Source organism: Salvelinus fontinalis, chromosome 5 (assembly GCF_029448725.1).
Source record: "Salvelinus fontinalis isolate EN_2023a chromosome 5, ASM2944872v1, whole genome shotgun sequence".
NCBI classification, from domain to species: Eukaryota; Metazoa; Chordata; class Actinopteri; order Salmoniformes; family Salmonidae; genus Salvelinus; species Salvelinus fontinalis.
The window spans coordinates 46854309-46879259 of record NC_074669.1 but is presented as its reverse complement, the minus strand read 5'-3'; the positions used below and the strand labels follow the sequence as shown (position 1 = coordinate 46879259).

General features: G+C 42.8%; 2 protein-coding genes across 2 annotated transcripts; both read left to right on the top strand.

Annotated features, from left to right (window-relative positions):
• Positions 1-1594: 1594 nt before the first annotated feature.
• On the top strand, positions 1595-5351 carry LOC129855711 (uncharacterized). Its single transcript, XM_055923656.1, has 5 exons — positions 1595-1924; positions 2254-2370; positions 2551-2710; positions 3226-3349; positions 3469-5351. Exons 2-5 carry the CDS (start codon positions 2269-2271, stop codon positions 4718-4720), a joined length of 1638 nt encoding a protein of 545 aa, XP_055779631.1. The 5' UTR covers positions 1595-1924; positions 2254-2268; the 3' UTR covers positions 4721-5351.
• A 973-nt stretch (positions 5352-6324) lies between these two features.
• On the top strand, positions 6325-24281 carry LOC129855712 (ras-related protein R-Ras-like). Its single transcript, XM_055923657.1, has 6 exons — positions 6325-7230; positions 7408-7495; positions 18654-18756; positions 21243-21351; positions 21628-21746; positions 21998-24281. Exons 1-6 carry the CDS (start codon positions 7144-7146, stop codon positions 22083-22085), a joined length of 594 nt encoding a protein of 197 aa, XP_055779632.1. The 5' UTR covers positions 6325-7143; the 3' UTR covers positions 22086-24281.
• The last annotated feature ends 670 nt before the right edge of the window (positions 24282-24951 follow it).

The following is a 24951-nucleotide window of genomic DNA, read 5'->3' as shown; positions in this document are numbered from 1 at the left end:
TAACACAGCGCGTATCCAACCCGGAAGCCAGCCGCACCAATGTGTCGGAGGAAACACCGTACACCTAGCGACCTGGTCAGCGTGCACTGTGACCGGCCCGCCACAGGAGTCGTAAGTGCGCGATGAGACAAGGATATCCCTACCGACCGAACCCTCCCTAACCCGGACGACGCTAGGCCAATTGTGCGTCGCACCATGGACCTACCGGTTGCGGGCTGGCTGCGAAAGAGCCTGGGCTCGAACCCAGAGTCTCTGGTGGCACAGCTAGCACTGCGATGCAGTGCCTTAGACCACTGTGCCACCCGGCAGGCCTCATTCTCTGGATTTATGGTGCTTTCAAAACAACTGGGAACTCTGAAAAAAGCAAGGTCAAATCATAATGACGTTGTTGATCTTCAGGTTGTAGCTCTAGAAAGAGGCCGGATTTACAATTCCGAGTTGGATGACGGTTCAAAAGTGTTTTTACCCAGTCGGAGCTCATTTATTCTCGACTTCCCAGTTGTCTTGAACTCACTGAAGTCAAGTTTTCGCAGTTCCGAGTTAACAGTTGTTTTGAGCGCAGCACAAATCATGCATCATTGACAGCATGGCCAATGTTGTTGAATTTTTCAATTTTCCTCAAGTGGTTGTTTCCTAGTTTTCCCAGTTCTGACCATTCTGCCTGCCCTGACCCTGAGCCTGCCTGCCGTCCTGTACTTGCCTGACTCTGACCTGATTACAAACCTCTGCCTGCCCTGACGCCGAGCCTGCCTGCCGTCCTGTACCTGCCTGACTCTGACCTGATTACAAACCTATGCCTTTCCTCGACCTGCCCTTTGCCCAGTGTTATAATAAATGATTGAGAACTGTACTCTCCGCCTACTCTGTCTGCATCTGGGTCACATCCTGAGTCGTGATAAATGTAATCATCAAATATTGTAAGAGCTTTCCATGTCTGCTTGTATGCCCCCTTTATTTATCCTACGGTTCTGACTTGGTGTACAGGGAGAACACTGTAAGAACGGACCTTGTTCTGGATTCTGTTGCTGTACATTTCAAAAGCACTAAACAAATAGTTATATTGACATTTGTTTAAGCAAGTCAGACATATCAGTTATGTTTTTTTTAATGGCAGTAAATGAGGCTGAATGAACTGTTTCGCTGCCAGACAAGGCTCCACTGACAGCCAGGTGTAGCAGTGGTAAAGTGTTGGGACTCTGCTGTTGGGACAGCTTTATGTAGGCCCTCACAGTTTGTGGGCACCGTTTGTCACCGTTATGGTGCAATTCATGTATTGTTAAGTGTTGTGTTGTGTAGTGGCTTTGCTGGCATGCATTCCACTTTCTTTCCTTTTTTGCCCCAACAAGATGTACATGCTAAAATCGCCACTGGAAGAGATTATAGGGTTTTTCACAAATAAATGCTTTTCGCCACGGGGTATTGCAGCTGAATGTTTTTTTAAAAACGCCTCTGCAACAATAGCGTCAGAAAAGATACGATTCGTCACAATAGGATCTTCAGGCGAATTGATGATGATGATGAACAAATGAGTCCGGCATGGGCGCAGATTGGTTGAAAATGACATCACATACAATTGTACTATTCTTAGCTTGTAGAAACAGCATTACCTCATCCTTTTCCCCTCGCGCAGGTATAGACATACAAACAACAAATAATGTTACAGTCGCAGACAGGACAAGGAATAGGGCGAGAGTAGAAGTCAAGAAAGAGAAAACGAGCTCTTTACTCTACTTATTATTAATAAAGCATAACATATACTTTGGGATTCTTCATCCATTTTCTTTGAGACCATTCGGGTTGATTATATCGAGTTATTTGGTGTGCAAGTTGATTTGTGCGATATTTCTTCGTTTGGAGTATACAGCCCGCAGTATCTACAGCCCTACAGCCCGCAGTATCTTCGTTTGGAGTGAAAATCGTCACTGTAAGTACAATGTAATATTTCTTGCATTTTGCTTGCATCATTTATGCCTGATCTTATATTCTCCTATGATCATCTAATGAATGTAAACTTGCAAAATCCATGACGTAATGCACAGAGAACATCATTCTGCAGCAGCAATAGACCAAAGTAATGTTTTCTTAATTAACATTCATGGCAATAATAATGCTAATATATTTCATGCAACTGTTAAAATGATTGTCAAAGTTCCATCCAGTATTTTTTCGATGCCGATCTATTGTAGCCTAATACATATTTGTAATCCCTTGATATTGAAATGAACACAGTTTTCTCTCATGTTTCGGTTCCAGACACAAAGGACAGAGATGGTGTTTTACAGGGAGAGAGAGAACGGGACACGCGAGCATCCACCGCTGTCTCTCATCCTACCGCATCTTTACCTGGGTGCAGAGACGGACGTTACGCAGGTAATAATGTTTTCATTTAGTAGGTCAGTCAATAGAATTGATAGCCTAGCTCTCGTCATTGGCCAAAGCGTTGTATTTTCACAATGCACCGAAAATGCACCTCTTCCAGAAGACTAGAATGTATTAATATTTCGTGTTCTCTGTCTCTCTTTTCCCCGTGCACTCCCTACTCGGCTGCAGGATTGCCTCGGCGCCCGCGGGATCTCATACGTGCTAAGCGTGAGCCGCTACAGCCCGCAGCCTATTTTCCTTCCCCGTTCCCAGTACCTTCGCATCCCCATCGAGGACTCTCTCCGAGACGACCTGCTGCCCCATATCCCGGAGGCACTGCATTTTATCGGTGAGAATAATGATGAGATTGGGTTAGTTTGGTGTCAAATGGATGGCAACCCTATTCCCCATATAATGCAACTGCACTATTTTCGACAAGACAGAGAGCTAGTGCACGATAGAGCATTATTGGAGATTTGACCAGAAAAATCCTGCAGGTTAGGTAATATGACATTTCTGCATGTCATCATTATGCTATAGTCTGCATCATCATGTATGCATTACACACTGGCAACTGTCTGTCTGGAAGAAACACAGATGACTCAGTTCAAGTGATGAGCAGATATTGATCAGGGTTTCATGTAGGCCAGTTATGCTCCTATGGTTTCAGAAATATTGAATGCTGTTACATCCCATTCAGTACCACGGACAATTGATACAAGGCTACTGTTGCAGGAAGCCCATTCATGACAGTTGACATAACCTGTGTGCTTTGCACAGTATGCAGTCTGGCTGAAGTGATGTCATGCAATACAGTATGGATGATTTCAAATAAAAGAAAATGTCTTATCTCTTCTCTCTCAGATGGGGCTATGTCATCAGGTGGATCTGTGTTAGTTCATTGTGCTGCAGGAATCTCTCGCTCCCCTGCCCTGGCTGTGGCCTACATTATGTACAACCTGGGGATGGACCTTGACCATGCCTACAGGTGTGTTTGTCTGTGCTGTATGTGTATGTATTCATGCATTATAATGATTGTGTGCGTGTGCTTGCACGTGTGTGTGTATAAACTATCCACATCTAATCTTGTCTGTTCCTCACTTTCAGGTTTGTGAAAGAGCGCAGGCCTTCAATCTCCCCAAACTTCAATTTCCTGGGTCAGCTACAACACTTCCAAGGAACCCTCACTCAGAAGGCCTCTAATGGCAACCCCACTATCCAGCCAATCAGATCACTGGACACATGTCTGCAGCCAAGCAATGAAAACATTAGCCGCGATTCCTCTGTCCCCCTGTCAGCCAATCAGAGTATGAATATTCAGGACAATGGCTATGTTGCTAAGGACTTTTTTGAGGTTGCTAAAGTGCATAATATGTACAATGAGAATTCCACTTGTAACACAGAGAATATAGAGCAAAGGTCCTCATATTCAGGTAAAACTCAGAGTCTATCAGAGAAGCCACAGCAAGACCAGAGGAGCGTGCCGTCACAACTGACGCTGTCTCTCTCCAGCAAACTCAGAACGCTCACTCTCACTCTCAACCTGAACCATAACCAGAACCAGAGGGAGGCCCAGAGCCCATGTGGAGCAATTACTCCAAGCCCCAATGAACCAGCGACACCAAAGCCCAACACACTACAAATCCCAACAGGCATTGCGTCTCACTCTGAGAAGCGCAAGAGCCTCACCCTCTCCCTGTCTCTCGTTGGTGCAATTCCCCCAAATCCCCACCAGAATGAGCCAGAAAGCAGCAGCAGGCACAGCATTAGCCACAAGCCAAAGCATTCCTGCGTTTCCAACACCATCCACAAGAGGGAGTCAGAAGGCACTAGTGGTTCAAAAAGGCATGGTAGAACGCCTTCAATGGTGGCCCTTTCCTCCTCACAGACAGATGTACAACAGAGAGAGAGGAGCACATCCTGCGTCAAAGCAGCAGGTTGGCCCAATCGCTGCTCCTCCCAAACCCAGGCAAAGGTAGAGAGAGAGGGAAGAGGCCAATCTAAAAGAGAGCCCAGCCGCGGTCAGAGCGTGAAGAAGGGGAGGCCTAACTCGGCTCCAAAGACAGGGAAGGACCACAGCAAGGGAAGAGCAGAGAGGGAGACACTAACAGGGAGCCTGAGCAGCAGTTCTGTTTTGAGCCAGCACAGTATCGTAGTTGACCAGCAGGTGTCGCCAGCAGCTAAACTGTCTGCATCTGCAGTGGGGGCTGAGGAAAGAGTGGATGCTGAACAGGGCCTCCTGTTTCCTCTCAACCTGACTGTCAACAAGCTGCTGGGCTGGGGGGAGAAGATGCTGCTGGGGGTGCTGTTTGGCCCCCGGATCAAAGTGGAACAGGCTGTTCTGCCCTATAGGTGCTGATGCGGTAAGAGATCGTTGGCGCGGACAGAGAGAGGGCTGATAAATGCTAGGAGATTGATTTGTGTGTGGAGATTGATTTGTGTGTGTGTGTGTGTGTGTGTGAGTGAGTGAGTGAGAGGAACTGAAGAACAGAGAACTGAACTGCATGTATAATATTTGTCTGCCCATACCATGTTGACAGTCCTCTGAGTGAATGCTTTGTCCTATAAATGACAATTTATTGTGGACTTCCTTCAAAAGCACTATGTATATTACATATTGGGCAGTTTATGCCTCCAACACAATGCTCATGGATTAAGGCTTGATTATGTTGATTTTTATTCATTGATTGATGTGAATCAAGTGATCAGTTTATTGTTGTTATTTATAAAATGAATATTTTGAGGATGGTATTTTGGCACTGTTGTTTGTAATGGGATCACAGTGTTCATTAGAGATGACATATTTTACTCCTGTTCTCTCCTGGTTCTTCAATTCTGACTCATCTCCCATGTATTTTACCATCAATGTACAATCATTTAGGCCAATGAGGAAAAAATCTGATTCACAATTCAGACTGATATGGTTATTCACTTATTTTATAAAATATTACAAGAATGCAGTCTTGAAAATAAAGTTTGGATAATTTTCACTTTTAGACAAGTCTACCCTTAAAACATCAACAAATTACTTGGGTTAATAAGGAGGAGTTGAGGGTGAAAGGGGGTTACCTAGTCAGTTGTACATCTGAATGCCTTCAACTGAAATGTGTCTCCCGCATTTAACCCAACCCCCCTGAATCAAAGAGGTGCAGGGGCTGCCTTAATCAACATCCACCACACCCAGGGAACAGTGAGTTAAATGCCTTGCTCAGGGGCAGAACAACAGATTTTTACCTTGTCAGCTCAGGGATTCGATCCAGCAAACTTTTGGTTACTGGCCCAATGCTCTAACCACTAGGCTGAATGTGGGTGTGGTAAAAATGAGCAACATGCCCATGTACATGAGTCACATCCGGTTGAGGGGATGGGCAAATCAGGGAGGGAAAGGAAGACAAGAATGCTTTACTTGGCAAGAACTATTAGTATAAAATACTGTATGCTAGGAGTTTTCCCTCTCATATCTCCTCATATTCTCAACAGGTTGGTTAAAGTTGTTTGATGGTAATCATACAACACTCTCAAATGCATTGGCTAAAGTACTAAACGCAAAACAAAAAAATAAAGGGGTTATAAAACATTCCATGTGCCAAGGATCAATACACCCCCCAATATGTTGCAAAATCAGCTTTATAGGAATACTCCCCTGCTCTAGATATATGTACACTCTGCGGTAAAATTCCCCATTAAACAAATGAATGACTAGACCTACGTACAACTGGGCTCAACGGCCAAATAAGGTAGTACACGTAATGTAGTACACATAATGTGTGAATACTATAGTTCACTAATTTAAAATCAGTTTTAACCATATTGTTTCAGTTTCACGAATAAACGGGCAGTGTTGATTGAATAAACATTTTAGAATGTATCTCATTCTAATAGCGCCTTTGTTGATTCATGAAAAGAGGGAGAAGCGTGAGAATTTATACAATGAGGAAACAGTGTCGTTAAAACACGCCCATTTTTACATACGCATGAGATTTCGAGAAACCCTTCTTGGTTGAGAAACAAAAGTTGCCTTGGAGCGATGAAAAAATAAGTCCGTGAAGACGAGGGAAAAATGAACACATCGCCAAGAAAAACCCTGTAACTTAGACATCACAAAAGTTTGTATATAATGCGTCTGCAGAGATATGTAGATGGATCAATCTAGAGATAATGAAAGTTAGACAAGTGCGTTGAAGTTTGACGGGGTAGTTGATAATCAAGCAAATTTTTTCTTCTTCTGGAGTCACAAAGTTGGCATCGGTAGCCTAATTTACTTAAGGCGGGTGCGGAAGGCTTTTCACCTGACAAAAATGATGTGAGAGGCCGATAAACCGTTAGAATTTAACAATAATACTTTATTATTTTTTATGTAGCGACCTATGAATTATAGGAGCAGTAATACGAAACTATTGGGGTTAGAGGCGACTTTTGTGGATAGTTTACAACACTGGGCCAGACTAAAACTAAACTTTTCAATGTTATGAAATAGTATCAGAAAACGAACTATACATTTTATATTTGATATTGATAACCTATCGTAGGCAATTCAAGTTAAATATATTGGCGTAATACCGAGGTAAAACCCCAACTCTGCTACCTAATCGGATTTTTCTATGAGCTAACGTTACCTTGATAAAAGTAGTTTGCTCAATCGTTGGAGAAGTGGACTTTCATTTTTCCCCCTCATCTACCCTGCGGATTACTAAATTACACTTAATCAATAGATTCTATCAGCTAGTCAGTTTTATCGTTTCGTTTTTAGACAATTGTTGAAAGAATTTTACGAAACGAATCATGTCTGCTGAGGAGGAGAGATTCAAACTGGTCGTCGTGGGCGGGGGAGGTGTGGGGAAAAGCGCCTTGACCATACAATTCATTCAGGTGAGAGAATCCCCAAACTGTTTGGACATTGTCAGCTGTGTGTTGTTTTGTTTGTTTTGAATTTGTCACATCTTCTGATGTGATGAGTATGTTGTAGTAGTAATTGAATATGTGCATATTAACCCATATAGGCCAACCCACACAGTCTTGACCCATGCTCTCCTATCTTTTTCGCAGTCATACTTTGTATCGGATTATGACCCAACCATCGAGGACTCCTACACCAAAATATGCACAGTGGATGGGAAAGAGACACGATTAGACAGTAAGTCATACTGTAGGTTTACTGATGTTCTTTGCTCCAAGAATAGAGGGAAAGCGTAAACTACTTGAGTCAGTGAGTGAGCAAGGCCAAATCTGTCTGTATGATTCACCAACATCTGCTTTGTTATGACTTGCAGTTGGCAGATGTTGATGCTCTAAGCCAAGGTGTAGTCATTTCACTATTCCGTAACAAAAGTGTTTCTGTTCGTCTGTGTTCGTATTCAAGGGATATAACAATATGTAAGTGCACTATGGCCTGTTGGCCTCTGTCGAGTCGGTTAACCCTGGGCATTTACATCTAAAAGAACCCATGAGGACCAATGTGAAGTTCATAGGGGCATGTCAAATTGAGTGTAAAATAAAAGCTAAGTCTATATTATAATTTTAAAATTAAGACATATATGTTTTCAACCATTTCTATCCTAAAAATGAGGAATAATCAAAGGCTTTGATTTCTGGTTGAACAGATGGAAAAGGGGTCTTAGACAACATCTACCAGAATTTTTTTTTAAGGTATTATAAATGCATCAAAACACAATGTTGAAGTAAAGACCCCTGCCAACTAATATCTACACTTATATTTAGTTACAGAGAAATTATTTGCCTTCTGTAAGTTTAAGAAACGTTGCCTTGTCTTGTAATTCTGTTACCAGAAACACACACATCTAAGATATTTTCTAAGGAGGATAATGAAAGTTCACATAAGTAACAAGCAAAGGTAGACCTAATAATTCGTTTTAGGGGTTTTACTGATATCAAGGTTGTTTATGAATTATTAAGCGATTAAAACCTGTAATTCTGTTACCAAATCAGTAATGGAATTAGCGAACAATCAGTAACGGAATTACTGCGATTGAATTGGCTAAAATGGGAAGTCATAGTAGTCACAAACCATTTACATTTGAGTCATTTAGCAGACGCTCTTACCCAGATTGACTTAAAGTAGTGAGTGGATACATTTTTGTACTTTTTGCCATACTGATCCCCTGTGGGTATCAACCCCACAACCCTGGCATTGCAAACGCCATGCTCTACCAACTGAGCTACACGGAACATTTGGGTCCAATGTGGGTCACCTGCTACTGTCCTCCCTTCAACTGGCATACTGCTATCTTCAGCTCATAACTGTTTTCTTTCTGTTGTCAAAGCAAGACTGTGAAAACGGTCTCAACAACTGCTCTCTCTTTCTTTCTCTCCCTCTCTTTTTCGCTCTCTTTTTCGCTCTCTTTCTCTTTTCTGCCGCTCTCTTTCTCTCTCCAGTTAATGCCACCTCTCCCAACTCTTACTGACACCTACCATGACACCTAACCACCTACCCTCTTTCCATTTACTGTAACAAGCATCCTCAACCACTGAGCACCAACCGACATGGATGTTGTAAAGTAATTGAGATTTGGTCAATCCGCCCAAATCTGAACCAATCATAGACGTCTATGTTTTACAAGTTTGGACAGTAAAGAACATTTAGTACAGCAGAGCACACCAGAGTACAGTATATTGTACTGAACATATCTACTGTACTGAACTGTACTCTACTGTGCTGTACTGTAATGTCCAAACTTGAGAAACACAGACATCTATGATTGGTTCAGATTTGGTCTGGTCCGGACCAACCAAAACTGGTCTTGTTTGGATGCAGAGCTCATCAGAATAATACCCAAATATGCAAAATAATGATATTGCATATTTCTAGCTTTTGTGTCCTGGGATCGGTCCAGGGGGGGTTCCGATCTATGCGGTAGCGAGGAGTGGTGTAAACCGATGAAGAGTTGGCTTTGCAAGTTGCAAAAATCTAAACGATATATTTAATGTTCACCGAATGGCACTCGGCCGTTTCAAGAAGGGGAAACATAATCCAGTGCGTCGCGGCGGGATAGTGCGTCTGTATTTCCGTGATGGACCCCGGATCTGTGGATGATGGAGAACTTAGAGGGTTGCAAGCACAAGAACCATCTACATACCCTACTGTTATTCTCTTTTTTTCTCGCCATCCAGGTGAGTGCGCATTATCCGTCACAAGAGGACATTTTATTCCCAGCAGATAATATCTGAGGTAGTTGAGCGACAATTTTATAGCCAGCCCCTCTCGGTCAACCGTGGCATATTTTATTTCCCTCCCTGGGAGCTTACTGCTGATGTAGGCTATGGGGTGTTCGACCTTTCGCAGTCCCTGGGAGAGGACCGCTCCGATACCAACATCAGAGGCATCCATCTGGACAATGAACTTCTCAGATAGAGTTCAGAGTTTCAAATCGGAGGACCTGTTGTCCGGACCTCTGGCAGTCTCTATGGGGGTGCCACAGGGTTCAATTCTGGGTCCGACTCTTTTCTCTGCATATATCAATGATGTCGCTCTTGCTGCGGGTGATTTTAATTTTAATTTTTTTGATCCACCTCTATGCAGACAACAGCATTCTGTATACATCTGGCTCTTCTTTGGACACTGTGTTAACAAACCTCCAAACGAGCTTCAACACCATACAACACTCCTTCCGTGGCCTCCAACTGCTCTTAAATGCTAGTAAAACTAAATGCATGCTCTTCAATCGATCGCTGCCCGCCCGACTAGCATCACTACTCTGGACGGTTCTGACTTAGAATGTGTGGACAACTATAAATACCTAGGTGTCTGGCTAGACTGTAAACTCTCCTTCCAGACTCACATTAAGCATTAAATCTAGAATCGGTTTCCTATTTTTGCAACAAAGCCTCCTTCACTCATGCTGCCAAACTTACCCGCGTAAAACGGACTATCCTACCGGTCCTTGACTTCGGCGATGTCATTTACAAAATAGCCTCCAACACTCTACTCAGACTACATCTAATTTGCTATCACAGTTCCATCTGTTTTGTCACCAAAGCCCTATATACTACCCACCACTGCGACCTGTATCCTCTCGTTACATATTCATCATCAAACCAACTGGCTCCAGGTCATCTATAAGTCTTTGCTAGGTATAGCTCTGCCTTGTCTCAGCTCACTGGTCACCATAGCAACGCCCACCCGTGGCACTCGCTCCAGCAGGTATATTTTACTGGTCATCCCCAAAGCCAACACCTCGTTTGGCTGCCTTTCCTTCCAGTTCTCTGCTGCCAATGACTGGAACAAATTGCAAAAATCACTGAAGTTGGAGACTTATATCTCCCTCGCTAACTTTAAGTGTTAACTGTTAGAGCAGCTTACCGATCGCTGTATACAGCCCATCTGTAAATAGCCCATCCAACTACCTTCCTCATCCCCGTTTTTGTCTTTCTACTCTTTTGCACACCAGTATTTTTACTTGCACATATCACTCCAGTGTAAATTGCTCAATTGTAATTACTTCGCCACTATTGGCCTATTTATTGCCATACCTCCTTAATTAATTTGCACACACTGTATACAGATCTTTTTATTGTTATTGACTGTACGTTTGTTTATCCCATGTGTAACTGTGTTGTTTTTGTCACACTGCTTTGGTTTATCTTGGCCAGGTCGCAGTTGTAAATGACAACTTGTTCTCAACTGGCCTTCCTGGTTAAATAAAGGTTAAAATAATAAAGTCCCTGTCAAAGTCTGGTGCTCTTAGCACTGGTTTTGCGCACATGGCTTCCTTTAGCTTTTGGAAAGCTATCTTTACTGCTTGAGTCCATCTCACCTCTGTGGGAAGGTCTTTCTTGGTCAGGTCGGACAATGGAGCGGCTATAGAGACATAATTTGGTATAAAGCGCCAGTAGTAACTTGTGAGCCCTAAGAAGGATCGCACCTGATTTTTACGCCTTGGCCACTCCTGGATAGCCTCCACTTTCTTTGTCTGGGGGCGTATGACACCATACCCAATAGTGCAGCCCAGATATTCTGCCTCACTTAACCCGAGCCTGCATTTCTTAGGGTTAGCTGTCAAGCCCGCTCTCCTTAGGCTCCCCAGCACGGCCCCTACCTGTTGTAGGTGCGTCTCCCAGTCTTCGCTGTGTATCATCACGTTGGCGACGTAAGCGGCCGCGTAGGCTCGGTGGGGTCTGAGTAGCTGTCCATTAACAGCTGTGACGTGGCTGTCTCACTGTGAAACCCAACGGGTAATTTCACATAATGGAAAAGGCCGTCTGGCGTAGAGCACCTTTTTCTCCCTGTCTTCTGAGGCCAGAGGCACCTGCATATAGCCATTTGCGTTATGTAGCTCGCATTTCCCAATCGCTCTATCAGCTCATCTACACTGGGCATTGGGTTCAAATTTGGAGATGTCGTTCAGGCTTCGGAAGTCATTACAGAATCTCACGGTTATGTCTGGCTTCGGAACGAGAACTAACAGACTTGACCAGGCACTGTGAGACGCCTCTAAATCCCCAACCCAGCATCTCTCGGACTATTTCTTTGTCCCACAGCATGGATTCTGTAAGGCCTTAAGTTCACTCTTTTGCCTGGCTCTGTGTATATATGATGCTGGATGAGATTTATATTCCCTGTGAGAGAAGAGAATACCTCCTGGTGTCGGACCGCTAGGGCATGTAGGTCCTGCTCTTGCTGGTGCGTCAGCGACTTCACGACCTGCACCTCTAGTTGGGGTTGATCTGGTTGGGAGGAGAACATAATATCTTAATTTCTCTCATGGTACTCCTTCATAAGGTTGATGTGGTATAGCTGTTTGGGTTTTCTCCTACCTGGCTGCCTAACTCTGTAGTTTACAGGGGATACTCTTGCCATTTACTTCCATTGTGCTAAGATCCAATGTTCCGCTGTTGGAATTAAAAGGAGTACCTTATCTCCTACATAAGTCCAGGATCCCTCGGCACGGCCTCCCATTTAACAGTTAAAACAGGGAGAAGTCCGTTGGCTGGGGCATCTCCCTAAGAGCAAACATTAAGTGAGGTAATACTATGTCCCAGTTCCTCCTGTCCCGTTCCACAACCACCTTTTATCATCGACTTTACAGTTTTATTCAAGCGTTCTCATAAACCATCTGAGGATGAAATATGCTCGAGTGTATCTGTTTAACCTGTTACAAGGCTTTAATTATGCGGGACATAACCGGGGTCCCTGGTCGGTCAAAATATAGGAGGGTATGCCGACTCAGGAAAACATCTGAAACAACTCTTTAGCAATACCTTTTAGTGGACATATTACTACCCCAAAGCCATACCGCTGCGTATGTGGCAAAATCAATTACCACCAGTATACAGTAGCTTGGGAAAGTATTCACCCCCCCTTGGTATTTTTACTATTTTGTTGCCTTACAACCTGGAATTTAAATATTTTTTATTTACACAAAATGCCTACCACTTTGAAGATGCAAAATATTTTTTTGTGTGAAACAAACAAGAAATAAGACACACAAAAACAGAACTTGAATGTGCATAACTATTCACCCCCCAAGTCAATACTTTGTAGAGCCACCTTTTGCAGCAATTACAGCTGCAAGTATCTTGGGGTATGTCTCTCTAAGCTTAGCGCATCTAGCCACTGGGATTTTTGCCCATTCTTCAAAGCAAAACTGCTCCAGCTCCTTCAAGTTGGATGGGCTCCACTGGTGTACAGCAATCTTTGTCATACCACAGATTCTCAATTGGATTGAGGTCTGGGCTTTGACTAGGCCATTCCAAGACATTTAAATGTTTCCCCTTCAACCACTCGAGTGTTGCTTTAGCAGTATGCTTAGGGTCATTGTCCTGCTGGAAGGTGAACCTCCATCTCAGTCTCAAATCTATGGATGACAAACAGGTTCTCTCAAGAATTACCCTGTATTTAGCGCCATCCATCATTCCTTCAATTCTGACCTGTTTCCCAGTCCCTGCCGATGGAAAAACATCCCCACAGCATGATGCTGCCACCACCATGCTTCACTGTGGGCATGGTGTTCTCGGGGTGATGAGGTGTTAGGTTTGCGCAAGACATAGGGTTTTCCTTGATGGCCAGAAAGCTACATTTTAGTCTCATCTGACCAGAGTACCATCTTCCATATGTTTGGGGAGTCTCCCACATGCCCTTTGGCGAACACCAAACGTCTTTGCTTATTTTCTCCTTTAAGCAATGGCTTTTTTCTGGCCACTTTCCCGCAAAGCCCAGCTCTGTGGAGTGTTCGGCTTAAAGTGGTCCTGTGGACAGATACTCCTATCTCCGCTGTGGAGCTTTGCAGCTCCTTCAGGGTTATCTTTGGTCTCTTTGTTGCCTCTGATTAATGGCCTCCTTGCCTGGTCCGTGAGTTTTAGTGGGCGGCCCTCTCTTGGCAGGTTTGCTGTGGTGCCATATTCTTTCCATTTAAAAAAAATGATGGATTTAATGGTGCTCTGTGGGATGTTCAAAGTTTCTGATATTCTTTTATAACTCAACCCCGATCTGTACTTCTCCAACTTTGTCCCTGACCTGTTTGGAGAGCTCATTGGTCTTCATGGTGCCCCTTGCTTAGTGGTGTTGCAGACTCTGGGGCCTTTCAGAACAGGTGTGTGTATATATAACTGAGATCATGTGACACTTAGATTGCACACAGGTTAATTTTATTTAGCTAATTATGTGACTTCTGAAGGTAATTGGTTGCACCAGATCTTATTTAGGGGCTTCATAGCAAAGGGGGTGAATACATATGCACGCACCACTTTTCATTTAATTTTTTTTTTAAACAAGTAATTTTTTTCCATTTCACTTCACCAATTTTGAATATTTTGTATGTCCATTACATGAAATCTAAATAAAAATAAATTTTAAATTACAGGTTGTAATGCAACAAAATAGGAAAACCACCAAGGGGGATGAATACTTTTGCAAGGCACTGTATATTTGTGCCCCTGGGCTGATTTGGGAATAGGACCTACCAGATCCATGGCTATCTACTCAAAGGGTGTTTCAATGATGGGGAGGGGGATGAGTGGGTTTCTGTAGTTGGCTTTAGGGGCATTCTTTTTGGCACTTGTCGCTTGACTTGCAGTACTTCTCTACATCACTTGTAATGTGGGGCCAGTAGAATCTACTCATGATTTGCTCTTTAGTTTTGTCTCCTGCCAAGTGGCCTCTCAACACATGCGCCAGGTACCGTACCATGTCTCTATATGCTCTAGGCCCCTTCTCTTAACCATCAGTACTGTAAGCCCTTTATGCAGTAATAAGGGGGGATTGACGTTCTCCATGTGCTTCCCGTCCATCACCTTCACTCTGCGTTGCGCAGGTCTGGGTCCTGCAGCTGTGTGGTGCTAAACTGTCCTGTCAACTCATCGGATAAATTAAAGTCTTGGCTGTCTATTCTCACCGGGGCCCGTGCGGGCCCTTGGTCTCCTCCACTCTCCGTTGCGAGACCTGAGCATGTATCCTCCGGTCTTTTCTTGAAACAGCTGCCTGAGCCTCTGATCTTGAATTTCATTTTCTTCCTCCCCTGCACTTGATCTGGGTGACTTCTCCCTGTAGTGCTAGTGGGGCATATCGGGTGCCTTTTGGGGATGTGTTTTCTCTGAGTCTGCCAGTGACTGCTTTGCATTGCTTACACGCACTGGTGCGGTCTTGGGGCTGCTCTGTTTAATCCGCCACGAACTCTCGAACAAATGACTCTCCCTAGCAGTACTGGTAAGTGGTTCACCACGCCCACCTTCATAGTGCACTTACCTCGGGGAGAAACTAACGTAACCCGCGCCACTGTGTATCCACCTCCCCATGGATACAGGAGACTGACATCTGTTCATGACACACATCTCCCTCAGGTACTAAGTGTGACCGAACTAGGGTAATCTTACATTGCTTCTGCATCCTCTCCTTGGACTTTTAGGACCGGGCTCCCTCTGCGGTCCAACACTGCGGGGTTAGATTACATGGATGTGCACCCCTTGAACCGGAGGAAGGCTCGCTGGTCACCGGAAACACCGTCTCTCGCCAACCCCTGGTCAGCCATATTAGTTGATACATTTGGGCTCTTGCTGACTCGTTGCTATCGAAGGTCAACTCGTGGAAACGATTGGCCTGTGGATTCCGACAGCATCGGGATAAGATTTTGGCTTTTAGTTTCTTAGTCCTCTGCATCTGCAGGATTCAGGTTGAAATACGCAGCCTGCGCACGCCCGGAAAGAAAGGGGGCCAGCATCCCTGCCCATCGCTCCGGGGCCCATAGTTCTCTTACTGCTGACCTCTTGAATGATAGCAGATAGGCCTCAGTCATCCTGTTCTTGTAGCCTAGGTATGAGTCCCCACTCCGGGCTTACTGTCCTTCACTGCCTGAGCCAGCATTGCCTCTTAAATTCTCAAGAGGTCTGTACTTTCCTTTTGCGCATTTTTAACAATGCGCCTCCATCCTTAATATAACTTATAGTAACTTATAGTCACCACTTCTGCGGCCCGCATTCTCCACCACTGTGATTGGTCCAGAGGGGTTCCGATCTAATGCGGTAGCAATGGGTGGTGTAAACAGGAAGAATTGGCTTTTTAAGTTGCCGAATCTAAATGATATTTAATGTTTATCGAATGGCACTCGGGCAGTTCAAGAAAGGGGAAACAAAATCCAAGCCCGGTTCAGAGCACTTCACTTACAAGATCCTTTCGATAATCACCAAATTAGCTTTGGCTCGCAACTACGGAAATCACTTACGCAAGCAGTGGTGTAAAGTATTTAACTTCTTATGGGCAGCATCCGGTGAAATTGCAGAGCGTGAAATTCAAACTACAATATTATAAATATTTAACTTTCATAAAATCACAAGTGTAATACATCAAAATAAAGCTTGACTTCTTGTTAATCCCACCGCGTCAGATTTCAAAAACGCTTTACGGCGAAAGCAAACCATGCGATTTATCTGAGGACAGTGCCCCGCATACAAACACATGAAAAACATATTTCAACCAGGCAGGTGCGACACGAAAGTCAGAAATAGCGATATAAAAAATGCCTTACCTTTTGATCTTCTGTTGGCACTCAAAGGTCCCAGTTACATCACAAATAGTCCTTTTGTTCGATAATGTCCTTCTTTATATCCATAAAAACTCAGTTTAGCTGGCGCACTTCAGTCAATAATCCACCCAGTTTCCCTCCATCAAAATGCATACAAAATTAATCCCAAACGTTACTAATAAACTTTTCCAAACAACTTTTATAATCAAACCTAAGGTACCTAATACATAAATAAAAGACAAAATTTAAGGCGGAGAATCGTTATTGTCTTTACCGGAGAATAATACCAAAGAACGTGCTCTCTTCCACGCGCTTGAAAACACTACAGCCAAAATGGGAGCCACCTCTCAAAACTACAACTTCTGGCTCATTTTTCCAAAAACCAGCCTGAAACTCTTTCTAAAGACTGTTGACATCTAGTGGAAGCCCTAGGAACTGCAATCTGGGAGGACTTGTCCTTATAATAAAAGTGATAGCCGTTGAAAATAGTGGTAGGCTGGATTTTTTTGGGGGGGGGGGGGGTTGGTTTGTCCTCAGGGTTTTGCCTGTCATATCAGTTCTGTTATACTCACAGACATACTTTTAACGGTTTTAGAAACTTTAGAGTGTTTTCTATCCAAATCTGGCGGATTCACTAAACATGAATGCCTCGTTTGTAAAGTTATGTCCAACACGCGGACATAATTTACAAACGAGGCATTCATGTTTAGTGAATCCGCCAGATCAGAGGCAGTAGGGATGACCTACTTTCAGCTGAAAGTAGTAGGGATGACCCATTCTTTCAGCTGAAATCTTTGAATCTTAATTCGGAGCAGATATTTAACCGTTTTTGGAAAACGTGGTCGCATAAACTGATTTTATCATAATCATTTTAGAAACTTTGCATCTGCACAGTTCTTTCAGTAAATGTGTTTTTGTGAAATGTTCTGTGTAAATTGTGCATAGAGTTGTATGGTTTGAACTTTTCAATCAATAGTTTTTGTTTTGCATACATTTTAAAGTGAAAATCTGAGTCAAAGCGTAATTCCTACTGGCACAAAAGGAGGGTGATGCGCTTGTCAGTGAGCCTTCCTTGCACCTCTCCTGCATTTGTTACTATGTTGCATCTACAGTGCATTCGGAAAGTATTTAGATCACCTGACTTTTTTCACATTGTTATATTACAGCCTTATTCTAAAATTTATTAAATTATTTTGTTTTGTCATCTACACAATATCCCATAATGGCAAAGCAAAAAGAGGTTCTAGCAATTTTTTCAAATGCATAATAAAAAATTCTAACTTATTTACATAAGTATTCAGACCCTTTGCTATGAGACTCAAAATTTAGCTCCGGTGCATCCTGTTACCATTGATCATCCTTGAGATGTTTCTTCAACTTGTTTGGAGTCTACCTGTGGTAAATTAAATTGATTGGACATAATTTGGTAAGGCACACACCTGTCTATATAAGGTCCCACAGTTGACAGTGCATGTCAGAACAGAAACCAAGCCATGAGGTCGAAGAAATTGTCCGTAGAGCTCCGAGACAGGATTGTGTTGAGGCACAGATCTGGGTAAGAGTACCAAAAAAGGTCCCCATGAATATAGTGGCCTCCATCATTCTTAAATTGAAGAAATTTAGAACCACCAAGACTCTTCCAGCCAAACTGAGCAATCGGAGGTGAAGGGCCTTGGTCAGGGAGGTGACCAATAACACAATGGTCACTCTGACAGAGTTCCTCTGTGGAGATGGGATAACCTTCCAGAAGGACAACCATCGGTGCAGCACTCCACCAATCAGGCCTTTTATTGTAGAGTGGCCAGACGGAAACCACTCCTGACTGTCTATTCTCACCGTTTGGAGTTTGCCAAAAAGGCAGCTAAAGGACTCAGACCATGAGAAATAAGATTTCTCTGGTTTGATGAAACCAAGATTGAACTCTTTGGCCTGAAAGCCAAGCATCACATCTGGAGGATACCTGGCACCATCCCTACGGTGAATCATGGGGGTGGCAGCATTATGCTGTGGGGATGTTTTTCAGCGGCAGAGACGGGGAGACTTGTCAGGATCGAGGGAAAGATGAATGTAGCAAAGTACAGAGCTACTTGATTGAAACCGCCTCAGGACCTCTGATTGGGGTATAATGCTTTGTCATTATGGGGTATTGTGTGTAGATTGATGTGGGGGGGGGTAATTTTAGAATAAAGCTGTAACATAACAAAATGTGGAAAAAGTCAAGGGGGTTGAATACTGTCCGAATGCACTGTATGTCACTATACATATTTATCCCTGTGTACGTACATCTGAATCTCTGTGTGTGTGTGTGTGTGTGTGTGTCAGTCTTGGACACAGCAGGTCAAGAGGAGTTTGGTGCAATGAGGGAGCAGTACATGCGCTCAGGAGAAGGCTTCTTGCTGGTGTTCGCTCTGAATGACACTGGCAGGTAAGAATCGGATGCATCCACCCAGACAATCTTGAGTCCTGTGCAAGCTGTAGATTCAAAACAGTATTCCCAACTACACAACATACTATGAAGTCCTCAGAGCAAAAGCATTTGTCAGGGCTACAGTATTCAAGGTTTCAGGAAGGTAACGTCACTGTTTGCAATTAGGGATGCAAATTTTGGTAAATTTAGCTGCCAACTAACTGACCCTCATTAACCAGTCCAATGAATGGAAATAAAATAAAATCCAAACATTAAAATGACATGACCAACAAAAAATACTATCAGAGATATGTATATAATGACGAGATGCTTATGTTTCCGCTCTAACAATGGGGGGGGGTGTCCCAAGGCAGGAAAGCAGGCGACAAGCGTAGGCCCAAAATAAGCCCATAGAAACACGTTGGACAGTATTTTGGAGAGATTTTGGCGCTTTGCCTCTTCCTCTCTGATACTATGCATGCATGCATATGCATACAAGGACCGGACATTTTTCATCAAGAGCTTATGGCGAATGGGAGGCTCGCTTTACGAGTTGAGATTGAGAAATAAAGATAGCTCCTTTTTAGTCATGTCCACAATTTAACACGCGGTTGCATTTAGAATTGTTGTTGTGTAATGACTGGGCTTAAAAAAGCGGGTTTCACTCCAGTAGCCTGCAGGCTTTTTGAGGAGCGACTCTCGCGCTGTCTGGTATGCTATTCCTGTCCTCAAACTAAGCTCTCTGTATGCTGTGCACATGTGATACATTTTATTTATGACGGCTAATGAAAATACATACGCGGCAATTTTTATGTAAAAAAATTATGCAAAGTAACCTATAGACCCGGGTTCCGCAAAACTTGCGGCCCGAATTTGGCCCGTTGGTGGTTTTATTTCCCCCCCCTCCCCCACCCCCCAGTTTTCTGAGCAATAAATACTTTGGAATTTTCATTGTTGGACATAAGACTATAAAAACACCAGGAAATCAGCACCAAGTTTGTTTTAATTTGGAAATCTATTCCCATGCATTATAGAGATGTTATCATATTCATATAATAATAATTACAAATAATTGATTGGATTTATATAGCACTTTTCTACCAGCTGAGGTAATCAAAGCGCTTTTATATAGTCATGGGAAGACTCACCTCAGTGATGCACAGCGACCACTACACATCAGGTGGAGAGGTGAGGAGTGATGTATGCAATTAGGAATGAGGGGGATGATTAAGTGGCCATGATGGAATGTGGCCAGGTAGAACATTTTGACATGACAACGGGGTGAACACCTCTACTCTTACAATAAGCGCCAAGGGATTTTGAATAACCATAGAGTCAGGACACGCGTATAACGTCCCATCCAAAAGACAGCACCCTACGCAGGGCAATGTTCCCAAATGTAATCAAGGTTTGAAATTATTATTTTAGTCGAAATGTACATCTGTTCTTGTCGTACAATTTGCAGTCTAACTTTTAAAAAATATGTTCTGTCCCCCCGACCATGTGTTAAAGAAAAAATTGGCCAGCAGCCGAATCTAGTTGATGATCCCTGTATAGACCAATAAGCATGACTGGTCAAATACATTTTTGGCTGCTACCCGATTTAACAGTTAACATCCCTATTTGCGATGCAAACACAGTACACTCATGATCATGTATTCTTTACTTGAAGTGTTGAGGCATTCAAGCCATGGTCAGTATAACACTTGGTCTATACTGTGTTTTTTGGTTTCGGTCGTGCAACCCTGATCAAAGAGGGATGCTACAGTAACTAGGGGAAGTGAGACTTGTTATAGGCGTTCACCTCTCATAAGTGTCGCACTCATGACATGGTGTCAAATACAGGCGGCATAATGAGCTGCTGTAGTAGTTCTCTCTGAATTGAAAGGTGGATGGGTGCAATTGCACCTTATTTAACAGAGTTCATGTGTGCCTTTTTAGATTGGTTGTGAAGCTCCTGTGAATTGCAACAAACCCTTGCCCTCTTATGAGCTGTAGAATGCGTCTTAAAGGTGCACTGCAGAAGTTCCGTCCCCATGCGGCGACGAGTCTAAGTACAAACACAACATTCTAAGGACATATGTAGAGCTTAGTCTAATATAACAATTGTCTGTATTTATTTATGAGCTGTACCTCCTCCCCAGACTTGACTCCTGCCAGGTCACACAGGATGCCTGGCTTGATTTGGCAGGGCTCGATAGGTGTCCTGGTAGGACCCAGGCTACCCCTCCCACTTCTAGTGTTTGTTGTCATGTTTGAATGTTTGTTGTCACTGTGCTGTCATCTTTGTCAATTTTAAAATAAGAGTATACAATTAAACAAAAAAATAAGTTGGATTTATGCAAATTAATATGCCTCTTTGTTTTAGGGGGCATATCCACTAGTTATTTTTTATTTTTTACAGTAAATTGAACTAATGGATTGCACCTTTTTAAGGACATAACGCACTTGTGATCAGTTCCTAATGTGTTCTCGTTTCGACCACTTTCCTTCCCTTTTTTCAGTTACAATGAGATCCACAAGTTCCACACCCAGATACTGAGAGTGAAGGACCGGGATGACTTCCCCATGGTGCTGGTGGGGAACAAGGCTGACCTGGACCAGTCGAGAGTGGTACTGGTCTTCATTGTCACTCTCATTATCATGTTAAAAGAGATCTTCTGCTAGCTTTAATAATACCTAATTAGATCCTACTGGTTCAAAATCTCAGGCCTTGAAAATATGTTTGAGTTGCCAACAGGTGGCGAGTGGCTACAAGTGTTTCTTTGGCTAGATCTAATAGCAACTTCCTAATCTTACACAGTTTAACGGAATAAGGAAACGAAACTCGCCTGGCGAGCAGCTCGCTTTTAACCTGAGTGTATGTACCTCTCTCTGTCCTGTCTGTAGATCTCCAGAGAGGAGGCCCAGGGCTTTGCCAGAGAGAACAGGATCCATTACATGGAGGCCTCGGCTAAGAACCGCTACAACGTAGACGAAGCTTTCCTGGAGGTGGTGCGAGCTATAAGGTAACGTCATAACGTTAACAGCTAGCTGCAAAGTAGGCTGTTTTAAATATTTTATTATGTTGCAGAAAGCTGTAAGGTACTTTATAATAGGTCATCATGTTTATAGCTAGATGTTTAGAAGAGTTGGGGACCAGAGGCAAAGTTGAGGGACAGACATTGTGATGTCCATTATAGCCTGCTCCTGAGTCGAAGCATCCAATGCTCTTTCCCTCACTCTCTATCTCTTTCATTCTCTTTTTTTTTTTAAACAGAAAGTTTCAGGAGACTGAGAGTCCCCCTCTACCTGCAAACCACACAGGAAAGCGGAAGAGCGGTGGCTGTCCCTGCATCCTCATTTAACTGTCCCCTCCCCTGGCGTAGCACTGTTGTCACAGAGACCAAAACCTCACCTCACCACTGATGCAAGTCTTGTCTGACTTACCTGGAGGGAAATGGGAAGATTGGGCAAGGGAGGGGAGAGATATTCACTTGGAAATGCAAAACAAAACCTGTATGGGGAGGTTTGGGGAATGGGGCAGGAATGTATGTGTGTGGGAGAGCTTGCTTACGTCAATGGTGGGCAAAGTGGTGGTGTTACACATTTCTTATGGTTTCATTCACACTTAGAAATTAGCATCTTCAAACTTTTTTCTATACTTGTTTTGTATTTACGGTTTTGTTATTTCATTATTGAGTAAGGATGTAAAGGGAGGCCTTGAGATAGATGAAAAGAGAGCAAGATATGAGTCCACAGCCTGAAGAAAGAGTGAGAGAGGAGGGATGGTAAGGAGAGAGATCTCACAGATACTGTGTTTTAGGTGGCCTCTTACATTTGGTTGTCACTGGTTTGATGTTGCTGGAAGGAATGGATAATTTAGAAACTAGAGGGTGCTGTTATTCATACCTATAACAGAAAAGAAAGGGGAGCCCAGTTAAACTGAAAAGACAAATTAGATTTTTGAAAGAACGCATGAAAAAAAGTGAGATAAAGATGAGGCAGAATGAGAGTGGAAAATAATGTTTGAAACACTGGTGTTTTTTCACGGTGTAGTATCCATGACCACATAATATATATTTTTTGCACAACTTCAACTTATGGACTGGTGGGCAAAAGTAGTTTGACACTAAAGTGCTATTTTTTATTTTAAAATGACTGGGTGGAAGTTTAGGCGTGTCCAGGTACTTTTTGTCTATGCATACAGGTGTAGGCCTGCTTTTTAAAGTCATTTTTATTGTAATGCTGTTTGCAAATTTTTGCCACACTGCTACCAGCCATGTACATCAAGGAGTTCGTTTTTGAACTGTATTAAATGAGGCAAAGCTAATGAAGATCTGTTGAAAAGCTGCAGACAAGGCATCATTCCTATCAACCAAAATAATTGTGGGTCCAACAATGAGAACAAATGCAGTGTATTTATAATGTTGGTGTTATGTAAAGTTCAATAGTATACAGGGTTAACTGAATTAACAACAGAGACAGAATGCAATATGGAATTTTCTTAAGTTTGTGGTATGGCCTTGTCTCCGGGGATTGCTCCTCAGAGCCAGATGCTGATGACTGGTAGCCCTACACTGGGCAGCTGGCATCGGAAACCAAACCCGCTGCCCGTTATTATAACTGGGGGAGGTGGATGGCTGTCGACAACTGTTGATGAGAAAGTGAGAGAACATGGGTAAGTTGACATATAAATACATTGTAAGATTTATGCCCATTGGTTGAGAAAGAGGACGGTGATAATTACAGGAGTGAGCCCATGGGCTGAACAGCAAGCATGAGGAATGTGCATTATTGTGCCATGCTTATAGGCTATAAGGTAAATAATGAATGACATTCTGGACGTGGCTAATAGGAAAGAAGAGAAGACCGCTATGCTGCTGATAATACGTTTGTATTCATTCCCACTATGCCCATATAATAGGAAGCTAAGTGAATTATGCTACGCTTACTTGAAGTTAACCAAGCATTCAGACCAGCCTTCCTGATTGAACTTCCGTAAACTACATTTGTCTGTCAAGTGTTTGTTTAGAGAGGATGTGTAGCACTAGTCTTGCAAACCTTCATATAGATGTAATTAACATCTGACTAACAGTTCGCCTACTTTTCCCCTGGGTGATATTTCACACAAAACAGGATAGCCATCTATATTTCTGAAAGATTCTGAATGTGCTCCATATTTGTGAGTTGAATTAGACTCAATTCTGTGACCCTAAAAATATTTGAGATGTTTTGATGAATAATTTGAGTTCTCAAAGATGGCAATCTTATTTAATTTGTGAAATAGAACCCTGTTGATGATGTAGGATCAACATGTGTCCCCCATTTTTGTTCTTTACCTAATTCTAAAATAATGCATTGACTCTGTGTTTGATACTGTAGTGTAATAATCCACAACATACAATTGTACTTAAGTCTGTTATATGTAATTATTTTGAACAGCAAAAAGCCGTTTGTATTCGTATACCAATGAATCTCAAACTATATCTAACTTGTAATCTGCCGGTATCTGCCATGTGTATTTTCTACTGAAATAAACCAAATACTTTTTTTACACATTACACTTTTTATATGTTATTATTCAAATCTAGAGTTTTTGCTAAGAATGTGTCAGAATGATGTAGGGCAGCTGGTTTATCTGGACAACCCCAACTTTTTTTCTACTTTAGTATTTCTCTTCAACAGCATTGGTGAACACTTGGTGATAGGAAAGGAGTAGCAAACCTCAGTTTGGCTGAGGTCAGATGTGATTTTTTTTTTTTAACTTCTGATGAATGCAATGAGAAAAGAAAGGAGCATGTAAATGTACAGATCAATAAAAAGGACTGTTTTGAATTGGGATTGTGACAATTCAATGTACTCAAGCATGCACTTATCTGATGTTCATTCTCAAAAATATTATGTATGGTTGCCTGTGTGGTCCAGTGGTTACAGCCGGCATGCGTTCGAATCCGTCCCACTGCCCTTTGATTCGCCCTCCCCATCTTTCCAACACTGTTTATCGCTTCAATAAAATCAAAACAATATATAAAATAATACCTTTAACCCTAGTGTGGTGTTCGGGTCTGTGGAACCCATTTTCAATGTTTACTAAAAGAAAAATGATTTTAAATTCAACCTGACTCATTTCACATGTTTTGTGAAGTTCATGTAAAAGAACACATTTTCATTGAGTGCACACTGCACATTTGTGGCCTGCTGGAGGTCATTTTGCAGGGCTCTGGCAGTGCT

Bases quoted from the DNA above. Each gene is read 5' to 3' on its own strand.
- LOC129855711 (XM_055923656.1), top strand. From the start codon at position 2,269: ATGGTGTTTTACAGGGAGAGAGAGAACGGGACACGCGAGCATCCACCG. The intron at 2,371-2,550 runs GTAATAATGTTT...ACTCGGCTGCAG, and splicing joins CAGAGACGGACGTTACGCAG to GATTGCCTCGGCGCCCGCGG. The intron at 3,350-3,468 runs GTGTGTTTGTCT...CCTCACTTTCAG, and splicing joins GACCTTGACCATGCCTACAG to GTTTGTGAAAGAGCGCAGGC.
- LOC129855712 (XM_055923657.1), top strand. From the start codon at position 7,144: ATGTCTGCTGAGGAGGAGAGATTCAAACTGGTCGTCGTGGGCGGGGGA. The intron at 18,757-21,242 runs GTAAGAATCGGA...CCCTTTTTTCAG, and splicing joins GCTCTGAATGACACTGGCAG to TTACAATGAGATCCACAAGT. The intron at 21,747-21,997 runs GTAACGTCATAA...TTTTTTAAACAG, and splicing joins GAGGTGGTGCGAGCTATAAG to AAAGTTTCAGGAGACTGAGA.